General features: G+C 45.6%; 1 protein-coding gene across 6 annotated transcripts in view; it reads left to right on the top strand.

Moving 5' to 3' along the window:
* Positions 1 to 7,276, top strand: part of Racgap1 (Rac GTPase activating protein 1) — a 34,480-nt gene extending 27,204 nt beyond the window's left edge. For all 6 annotated transcript variants that reach the window (XM_028874605.2, XM_028874606.2, XM_037197371.1 and 3 more), the window contains exons 11-17: positions 1,793 to 1,888; positions 1,967 to 2,165; positions 4,087 to 4,192; positions 4,353 to 4,485; positions 4,954 to 5,077; positions 5,969 to 6,074; positions 7,071 to 7,276. In XM_028874605.2, coding sequence (XP_028730438.1) covers positions 1,793 to 1,888; positions 1,967 to 2,165; positions 4,087 to 4,192; positions 4,353 to 4,485; positions 4,954 to 5,077; positions 5,969 to 6,074; positions 7,071 to 7,146 — 840 coding nt within the window. In that variant the 3' untranslated portion in view covers positions 7,147 to 7,276. The remainder of the gene's footprint in view (positions 1 to 1,792; positions 1,889 to 1,966; positions 2,166 to 4,086; positions 4,193 to 4,352; positions 4,486 to 4,953; positions 5,078 to 5,968; positions 6,075 to 7,070) is intronic.
* Positions 7,277 to 11,038: the final 3,762 nt, after the last annotated feature.

Genomic DNA, 11,038 nt, shown 5'->3' on the forward strand with positions numbered 1-11,038 from the left:
GAGTTTGCCCCCAAGTGTGCCTGCCTTGCTCAGTTACTAACAAACGCAGGTTTCTGTGACTAAGCATGGCTCTGTCACTTTGTTATGAATGCATAGGACCTAAGCCCAAGTTTTTCTTAGTAAATGTTGTTCTTATCAGGGGCTGGAGAGATAGATGGCTCAGTGGTTAAGAACACAGGCTGATCTTCCAGAGGACTCAGATTGGATTCCTGGCACCCACATGGCACCCACAAGAATTGTCTGTAATTCTAGTTTCAGGGGAATCCAGTTCCCTCTTCTGGCCTTTGAGCGTACTGCATGCACATGGTGCACATACTTGCATGAAGGCAAAATACACATAAAATAAATCCAAAAAGTATTTGAAGAATTCATATCAGTGCACTTTTGGTTTTTCTAGACAGGGTTTCTCTGTGTAGACCTGACTGTCCTGGAACTCACTTTTATAGACCAGTCTGGCCTGGAACTCAGATCTGCCTACCTCTACTGGATTAGAGTCTCTGCCACCACACCCAGCCTATGGCTATATGTCTTCATTGCTTGCTTTCTCTTGTCTTTAAGTAAAAGAAAAGGAAGTACTTTATTTATTTATTTTTTTTTTAAGATTTATTATGTATACAGTGTTCTGCCTGCATGTATCCTGCAGGCCAGAAGAGGGCACCAGATCTCATTATAGATGGCTGTGAGCCACCATGTGGTTGCTGGGAATTGCACTCAGGACCCCTGGAAGAGCAGCCACTGCTCTTAACCTCTGAGCCATCTTTCCAGCCCTGAAAAGAAAGTACTTATAGTTGGTGGCGTTATTACTTGCTCATGAGAAAGTGCAGTTTGTATAAATTAATAACAGCATAAGGGTGGGAAAAGTGACCAAGACTCTTTTTTTTTTTTTTTCTTGAGACAGGATCTCTTGTAGCTGAGAATGGCCTCAGACTTACTATGTAGCTTAGGATGACCTTGAAACTCTGGTCCTCCTGCTCCTGTCTCTAGAGTGCTGGGATAACAGGCGGGAGCCACCATGTCCAATGTGTATGAATCGGTAGGGACCAGAACCAAGGCCTCATGCATGCCAGGCCTGCACTCTACTAACCAAGCCACACTTCATCCTTACAAGATTTTTATTTATTTCATTATTATTTAAACTATGTATGGGTTGGGATATGTGCACATGCGTTCAGATACCTCCGGAGGCCAGAGATGTCAGATTGTCCTGGAGCTGGAGTTATGAGTGGTTGTGTGCCACCTGGTATGGGGGTGCTGGGGAGTGAACTCAGGTCCTCTGGAAGACAGTACCTGTTCTTACTGCTGAGCCATCTCTTAGCTCCTGTGGTGGTTTGAAAGGAAATGCCCCCCAAAGGGCGTGGCACTAGGTGTGGTTTTGTTGGAGGAAGTGTGTCACTGTGGAGGTGGGCTTTGAGGTCTCATATGTGCTCAAGACACACCCAGTGAGACAGACCGCTTCCTGCTGCCTGCATATCAAGCTGCAGCCAGCACCATGTCTGCCTGCACGTTGCCATGCTCCCCATCATGATGATAATGGATGGAACCTCTGAAACTGTAACCCACCATTTCAATTAACTGTTTTCCTTTGTAAGAATTGCTGTGGTCATGGTGTCTCTTCACAGCAGTAGAAATCCTAACTAAGACAGCCCCAAGACTGTTTTAACATGTATTTTGAGAATAGAAATGATATCAAAAGCTGATACAATTTCCTTGTGTTTAATGGCAACTCTTTGCACTCGGTCTTCCTCTCTTGGTCTCAGTGGTGTAAATAATAACAACGATCCTTTTTCCCCAGGGAATGTTGGCAGACTTTGTGTCCCAGACTTCACCAATGATCCCTGCTATTGTTGTCAGCTGTGTGAATGAGATTGAGCAGCGAGGCCTGACAGAGGTAAGAGTGGACTCCAGCAGGTGAGCTTGTTGTTTGTGTTAGTAGTTGAGGAGTTCCTGACTGTTGTCTTTATAATAGGCAGGCTTATACAGGATCTCAGGCTGTGACCGGACAGTAAAAGAGCTGAAAGAGAAATTCCTCAAAGTCAAAACTGTACCTCTCCTCAGCAAAGTGGACGATATCCATGCCATCTGTAGCCTCCTGAAAGACTTCCTTCGAAACCTCAAAGAACCCCTTCTGACCTTTTGGCTAAGCAAAGCTTTTATGGAGGCAGCGGGTAAGGGCAGAACTTAATACTTGACTGTGATTCCAGACTTGAACTTCGTTCACATTTTACTACTTTGCTGCTGCCCAATACAGTGTCTGAAGTGTAGTGGGTACTCACATAGTTGGTGGGTGAGTAACTGGACACACTGCTCATCACGCCTTGTTCTTCCTTTCGCTGTATAGAGGGGCCAAGAGATGGCTCAGTGGCTGAGCACTGGCTGCTCTTCTAGAGAACCTGGCTTTGATCTCAACATCCACATGACGGTTGGGTCAGACTTTGTCATGTAGGCAAAGCACCCATGTCCATAAACTAAGGGAAGAATTAAACTAAATAGGACTTAACGAGGTTTGTTGTTTGGTCAAGTTTTAGGTTGTCCTTTTGAAATCAGAACCATCTTTGATGCCTTTCTTTACCACAGCAAATCTTGTCTAGCCTTGTAAATACACCTTAAATTTGATATTTATCACAACTGTCTCTGGAATATGCTAGGAACCTGCTAACAGATTGTCCTGTACCTGCTGTGTCCTCTACAAGATAGTCTTTATACGGGAGCTGGCACGGGCCTGTCCCATGATAACCCTATGCAGGAGCTGGAGTGCTCCTCTTACACTCGAGGGTAGTTGATGTCCCTTTTGTCATTGATCCATCATTTTTTTTTTTTTTTAATTTTATCCTATTTGTTTGGTTTTTCAAGAGAGGGTTTCTCTGTGTAGTCTTGGCTGTCCTAGAACTCACTCTGTAGCCCAGGCTGGCCTCGAACTCACAGAGATTCACCTGCCTCTGCCTCTGAGTGCTGGGATTGAAGGTGTGCTCACCATGCCCAGCTTCCCCATCAGTTTGGACTGCACTCCTCCTTGACCCGATTGAAGAGACTCTCTGTGGCTTAGCTCCTGGTTATGCCTCCACGCCGTGCTTTATACCTTCTTCCTCTTTTCAAACCCTGCAGTCTTGGGTTCTTTTTATTTATCTTTTATGTCTGTAGATGTTCGCATGTGTGTCTGTGCACCACATGTACACAGTGCCTACGGAGGCCTCAAGAGGGTGTCGGAACCCCTGGAACTGGGGTGACAGTTGGGAGCCACTATGTGGGTGCTGGGAACTGAACCCAGGTTCTCTGCAAGAGCAGCCAGTGCTCAGCCACTGAGCCATCTCTCCAGCCCCAAGCCTTAGGTTTCTTAGCACACACCCACCTCATATTTGTTATAGTCTTAGCCTCAACTGTTTACACTAGATCTCTTTGTAGTTTGCTCCTTTACAACCCTCCCCCCCAATTCCTCTCTTCAGAAACACCTTTCCTAAGCCAGGATGATGACAGTGATCCCAGGTGTGGGAGGAGAGGCAGGATTGAGACCAGCTTTGGCTGCGTGGCGAGTTTGAGTAGACTAGGCTACCTGAGACCCAGTTTCAAAAACTAAGCAAAAGCTGCCACCTTGTGTGACGACGTAGCGGCTCCCGTTGCTTTCCAGCATCCCGCTTGCCTGGCTCCTCCATCTCATGTGGCGCTGCCTGGCCCGTGGTTTGTTGTTGTTTGTTGACCACTCTTCCAACAGAGTGTTCATTCCAGGAGACAAGGCCTGTGTTGTTTTGCTTTAGCCTCGCGTTTAAAATGGCACCTGGTATCTGGTAGGCCCTTACATGTCAGGCGACTGAGTTCCTTGTGGATAATCCACACTGCGTTGGTGTGTCTTCCCAGCAAATGGCTCGCCAGCTGCTTCCTCTAACAGCAGTGGTGAGTTTTAGGAGGTTCTGACTTCTCATATTGAACTGTTGGCCAGTGTCCCGCTTGGTAATGAAACCAGAGTCCGATGCTGTCATGAACCTCCTCAGAAGTTTCAGAAGCTCAGTGTCTAGATGAGCCTGTGGTCGATAACCTGGAAGCCGCTGTCAGGGGAAGAAGAGTCGGCCTCTCAGTGTGTTCTTGTCATTACAGAGATAGCGGACGAGGACAACAGCACAGCCGCCATGTACCAGGCTGTGGGCGAGCTGCCCCAGGCCAACAGGGACACGCTGGCCTTCCTCATGATCCACTTGCAGAGGTCAGCACAGCAGGGCTTGTCTTGGGAGCTAGAGGGTTTCCCTAGGAGATGATGTGGGTTCTGGGAAACGTGGACTGGGAATGTTCTCTTGCAGAATTTATACTTAGTTTATGATTAAGGGAATAATATGTTTGTTTTAACATTATACTCCTTTGTTTAGAGTGGCTCAGAGTCCGAACACTAAGATGGACATTGCCAATCTAGCTAAAGTCTTTGGCCCTACCATAGTTGCCCATACTGTGCCTAATCCAGACCCAGTGACGATGTTCCAGGACATAAAGCGTCAGCTCAAGGTAAGGGTGCAAGTGCATGTACACACACACACACACACACACACACACACATGCAGAGATACATAAAATACGAGCTTTTTTTTTTGTTTTTTTTTTGTTTTTTCGAGACAGGGTTTCTCTGTGTAGCTTTGCGCCTTTCCTGGAGCTCACTTGGTAGCCCAGGCTGGCCTCGAACTCACAAAGATCCGCCTGCCTCTGCCTCCCGAGTGCTGGGATTAAAGGTGTGCGCCACCACGCCCGGCAAAATACGAGCTTTTGCAATGCCCTAACATGACATAATGACAAAAAAAACAAGCCTTGCATGCTGGGCTCATGCACTGGCAGGCGGTGCCAGGAGGATTGCCACAAGTTTGAGGCCAGCCTGGTCTACATTTCAAGTTGTAGGCCGGCCTAGGTTGCAGAATAAGAAGGTCTCAAACATAGTAAGAAGGAATATCTGAAGTAAGCCTTGCCTCTGATGCCTGCTAGGTGGTGGAGCGCCTGCTTTCTCTGCCCCTGGAGTACTGGAATCAGTTCATGATGGTGGAACAGGAGAACATTGACGTCCAGCGTGGCAATGGAAACTCAACCCCGAGGACACCAGACCTTAAAGGTCAGTTCTGCACCGTGCTTGCTTTTCAGGGGCTTGGCCGTGGGCCTTTCCCTTAGTTTGCTCTAGCGGTTTGCGATGTACTGGGCTGGGTGTGGTGGTGAGCACTTGGGAAGTGAAGGCAGAAGGACAGAGTTCAAGGTCGTCCTCTGCTATGTCCTGAGTTCAGAGCCATTCTGGGCTATACAAGACCCCTTTCTCAACCCCCACCAACCCTTATAGTTATCTTGAAAATTCCAGCAGTTTCATAGTTACAAATAGTATTTCACCCAGCATGATGAATATACCCTAAGGGTATATTTTAGGTTTGTTGGTATGTTTTACTGATCAGTTTTATTTTTTGAAAATTGTTACTACATTTTATTTTATGTCTGTGGGTGCATATGCCATGGTACATTTGTGGAGGTCAGAGGACAACTTGAGGGAATTGGTTCTTTCCTCTCACTCTGTGAGTCCCAAGGATCGAACCCAGATCATCAGGCTTGGCGGCAAGTGTCTGCTCACGGGCCGTCTCCCTGGCTTCCCCTTTGACTCTTATAGGACAAAATTTGCCGTTTATGCGGCCACTGGCAGTTTCATGTGAGTAGAATCATTTATTCCCACCACATAGACATAGTCAAAGTTTCTTTTTAAGGAAAGTGTCTTGTTCTAATATCTCTAAAAGTCAAATGTTCAGATATTAGATGTATGAAGTTTGGTGCTTGAAAATGATCTGAATCAAGTAGATGTCAGCTGTTCATTGAGTATTTGCCTGAATAGTTGGAAAGATTCAGGAGTTACAAAACAAGGGCTGAAGTGGCCTGTGAACCTGCTAGATGTCCAACCTTTAGAAGGTAGTCGCGTGAACGTCCATCATGACAGACATTTTCTTTCCCCCATTCTCTTAAAAATAAGTGAGCTTGCTGGGGCCGGTGACCACTCCTGAATTCCAACTTGTCAAGACTCCTTTATCAAGTTCTTTGTCACAGAGATTGTATAACCTCTCCAAGAGCACTCCCAGGTATGCAGAAGTGTGTGTGTGTGTGTGTGTGTGTGTGTGTGTGTGTGTGTGTGTCCGTCCGTGTGTCCGTCCGTCTGTCCGTGTCCGTGTGTGTCCGTCCTCTCATGTGTGAGTCACAGCAGCATACCAAGGTTGAGCACACCCTGTAGGAATCAACTCTCTCCTGGTGTGTGGTTCCTCGGAACTGAACTCAGGCCTTTAGGTTTTGGAGCAGTAGTTTATTGAAGCTAGACACAGTGATGTATATGCCTGCAGTCTCAACAATCCTAGCATTGAGGAGGCTGACACAGGAGGATTGCCATGAGTCCAGGACCAGCCAGGGCTGTATAGTGAGGCCTTATCTAAAAAAGTAAAAGGAATAATTGAACTAGAAGTAACTAGACGTTAAAGGAAGCTTCTATAGAGGCTGATGAAGCGCTCCACTGTGATCTGTCATATTGGGTGATCAATAGCTCCTTTTTTTTTAAGATTTATTTATTTATTATGTATACAGTGTTCTGCATGCATGCCAGAAGAGGGCACCAGATCTCATTACAGATTGTTGTGAACCATGTGGTTGCTGGGAATTGAACTTAGGACCTCTGGAAGAACAGCCAGTGCTCTTAACCACTGAGCCATCTCTCCAACCCAAATCTTTCCAACCCAATCAATAGCACCTTTAAATAGCTCTCTGGAAGTTTCCTATATTCAGTTCTTTATATCAAGTAACACTATAATTGTTTACTCAATATTTTTTACAGAATACTTTTTTAAAAAAATATGTATTCGTGTGCATGTGCATGATATATGTGTGGGTGTGTGTACCATGGCACCCATGTGGAGGGCAACTCCGTGGAGTTGGTGGTTCTCTTCCACCTTTATATGGGCTCCAGGAATGGAACTCGAGTCTCCGTGTTTATACAGAGCCTGCCTTCCTCATGGCATCATCTTACCAGCCCTGTAGAATACTTCTGATTCAGTCTCTCTAATTTGTTTTGTTTTGTTTTTTGTTTTTAGATTTGGGAACAAAAGCAAGTCTGCCACCAACTTAGGTCAACAAGGCAAATTTTTCCCTGCTCCGTACCTCAAGTGAAGCCATTTCTGTAGTGTCCAGTGTTTACTGACCCAGGACACTGTCGTTCTTCAGCCTCCTGTGTGATCAGTGCTTTAGCCTTCTCCAGGCTTTAAATAAAGTTTACTGTGCATGAGTTTATCATTATACAGCTCCTCTCACTCGGTGACTTAGCAGCACCTGTGTTAGTTACCAGGGTGGAAGGGTAGTAGGTGTTGGTTGTGACTCTTTGGGGGGAGGGGGGTATCCATCCCTTTGGCTTAAAGCCAAATACCGCTCATAAAATGACTTTCCTTTGGTGTCACTTAGACAGTGACAGAAAGCTGACCTCTTGGGTAAAACAGTTGCCTCACAACAAGAGACTGCAGGGTAGGACAGAGAGCTGGACAGAGGCTGCAGGAGGCCCTGCTCAGAGCCCCGTCCCTGTCCTCCTGAGCTGTGGCAGGGAGCCCTCAGTGGGGTAGACTGAGGCACTGACTTGAATGTTCTCCACTTTCGTTTGGGTTGATTAGGTCTGCGTTGTAGAAAGGGCCGCAGCCTGCGATACTGCACCTCAGTCTCTAGCCGGCCTCTGGCTGGGCTTCTGGAGTTGATTGGGGTCAGAGCCAGATTGATCTAAAGCTAAACTCATTCTGGTGACTGACCTCTTGTTTTATTTTAACAGTCAGTGTTCAGTCAGCTAACAATTCGGAAGACTTCAACATTTTCATATGGCAAAGCTAGTTGCTTCTGTCTTTGCACTTTGGGGGGTGAGCTTTTCCTGTGAAGCAGACACATGTATGTGAATGTTGGCTTTTTGGTTAGCATTTTTCCAGTGTCCAAATGGCTTCCTTCCCTAGGATGTCTTCTGACTCATACTAACTCTTATCTGTAAGATACGTCTTTGGAATAGGATGTGGAAAAAATAAATAGTTTTTTTTCAAAATGAATGTGATGTTGATTTTCTTATCCAGGATGATAATGAAATCTTCAACGCCTTTCAGAAGATGTCTTTCCTGAAAGTGTTTAGAGTCTGTTGTTCATCTCTACTTCCACCTGAACCTGTAGGACATTGTTTCTCCTTTTTAAGTCTGTTTTTCTAAACTGAAGTCCTAGATTTGTTATCTTCTTGTTTGAAGAAAGCATTTTAGACAAAAAATAAACTTTTTAAACTAGTCTTCAGGGATCAGAATGATGCAGATTTAAAGAAAAAAAAATTGCCGCTGGCTGCCTGCCTGGAACATCCTTCACTGCTGGAAGTGACTCTGGAGTGAGCTGGGGTGATTAACTGAGGGCACCTGCGCTCGGAACTCTGAAGCTGCTGAACAGAATGTAGCTGAGATTGAACGCAAACAGTTGCAGGCTTAATATGTAACCGTGGAGAGAGGAGGCAACCTACTGGCTTTTTTCCCAGGAGGGGGCAGCTCTCACAGCAGGGCCCATCTGCCTCAGCAAATTGACAGAAGAAGATGGGTCCCATCTCCCAGACTCCCTCGTCACACACAGGCCTGCTAGGCTTTTTTTTTTTTTAAACTTTGTCCTAGATGGTACCTCCTTTCTTCTGTCTTTGCAAGCTTCGAATTGGCCTGGCTCCACATTTGCTGTTCTGTAGCATCCCTCCAAGGTGCACTTGAAGTCACTAATGTAGAGGAAGCAAATGGATTGTGTCGCGTTAGTGAAGGCAAGACTACCCTATGCAGGAATTGATGGCCCACTAATGAAAAAGGAAATGGTCTGGTGTGTCAGGTGTTGGCAGCCAGTTGCTCAGGTTTTGAGCTAAGCCAAGAGACCTTAGCCATGAAAGTAATTCTGATTCTAGCAAAGAGAATGCACCCACTTTCAGCCTCAGCAGCCCTCCACATGTAACAGCCTGACTATCAAGGGCCTTCCTAATTAAAGGGATCCAGTGCTTTGAAGTGGCTGGACCCTTTTCTTTTGCTTCTAACTCTTTCTCACGTTGCCTCTTCATGTCTTGTTTTAGACCTTGTCTCACTGTGGCCCAGACTGGCCTAGAGCTACATCAACTTTGATGTCATGTAACTTTGATGTTAAATCTGAGAATTTTTGTTTTTATTTATCTTGGAGGTAGTGTCACACTATTATCCCTGGAATTTGCTGTGTGGACTCGGGGCTCTCCTGTTGTCCTAGCATTCCAGGTTCTGCAGCTAGACCTGAGCCACCATACCGAGGCTAACGGGAATCTTTAAACCTTCAATCTCCATCTATGCACAGCTCCCCAGTGATATTTACTCAACTGGGCATGCACTACCTGGTTTGATTCAACAGCAGCAATGTGTTTATTTCTGGGTGTTTAACTGTCTCTTGTAGCATGAATCTTCAAAGTTCTTATTAATAAAATCAAACCTGAGGCCATTTATTGGGGTGAATGCTGGAAGATCAGAGAAGCAGAACAAGCCACAGCCACCTCACCTCGCCAGTTTCCTCAGACTGGATGCCTCTCAGCTGAGCTGTGCTGCTCCAAAGCCTAAAAGCTTAACCAGCTTAGTTCCTGGTTTTCACACCTTATATACCTTTCTATCATGGCTTCCTGGGATTAAAGGCGTGAGTCACCATGCCTGGCTGTTTCCAGTGTGGCTTTAAACTCACAGAGATCCAGATGGATCTCTCTCCCAAGTGATAGGATTAAAGGCGTGTGCTACCACTGCCTAACCTCTATGTTTAATATTGTGGCTGTTCTGTTCTCTGACCCCAGATAAGTTTATTAGAGTACACAATGTTTTGGGGAACACAATACCACCAGTTTCTCCTTAAGATGAATTTGTATCTGGGCTTGGTAGCAAATACCTTTAATCCTAGCACTCGGGAGGCAGAAGCAGGTGGATCTCTGTGAGTTCAAAGCCAGCCTGGTCTACAGAGTTAATTACAGGACAGCCAAGGCTATGTAGAGAGACCCTGTCTCAACAAAGAAAAAGGCTGAATTTGTATTGAGTGTGGTGGCACACATCTTTAATTCCAGTAGTCATGAATAGAGGCAGATGGATCTCTCATTCCCAGGCCAGCCAGGGCTGCATAGTAACATTGCCTGAAAAGAGAAGAGAAAGAATGAATTTACCATTTGTACAGCTAGAAAGCATTGAGTTTTATTACAATTAGGATGTGCAGCTGATTTTCTAGAGAAGAAAGTAATTTTGGCTGTGAACTAAAAATGTGCCAATGCAAAGAAGGGGTTCTTCATTTCTTCATGCTTAAATTATTAGCCATCCCCAGCCGAGCGGTGGTGGCACACGCCTTTAATCCCAGCACTCGGGAGGCAGAGGCAGGTGGATCTCTGTGAGTTCAAGTCAAGCCTAGGCTACCAAGTGAGTTCCAGGAAAGGCGCAAAGCTACACAGAGAAACCCTGTCTCGGAAAAAAAAAAAATTATTAGCCAGCCCCAAATGACAGGCAGGAGCATAACAACTTGCTCTTTTCTTTCTCCTCCTCTATCTGTATCTCTCTCTCTCTCTCTCTCTTTTTTTTTTTTTTTTTGGTGGGGTGATCTCACTATATAGCCTTAGCTGGCCTGGAACTCACAGATCTTGCCTCTTACTCTGAAGTCCTGGCATTATAGACATGTACCACATGTCCTGTGCAATTAAAGGAAGCACTTTACGGCTTCTCTTTGATGTATCAGAATTGTTCCCTTGTGTCTTGAGGTCATTATTCAGTAAAGTAAGAGCTGAACACAAGCGCTGATACCACAACAGTCTGACCATTAAGTGGTTAACAGGCAGATGCTGTATATAATGTGTGTAGATGGGCAGAGCAGCGATTCCTATTCCAGGAAGGACAGCACAACTGGCATGAAGAAGTCACCATGCTTGCTCAGAACAGGACACAGCTTAAAACCTAGGTTTTAAGTTGTTTACTTGTGGGATTTTCCATTTGATATTTTTGGGTCATGGTTGACTGGGGAATGGAAACTGCACAAAAAG

This window comes from Peromyscus leucopus, chromosome 20 (genome assembly GCF_004664715.2).
Source record: "Peromyscus leucopus breed LL Stock chromosome 20, UCI_PerLeu_2.1, whole genome shotgun sequence".
Classification (NCBI taxonomy): domain Eukaryota; kingdom Metazoa; phylum Chordata; class Mammalia; order Rodentia; family Cricetidae; genus Peromyscus; species Peromyscus leucopus.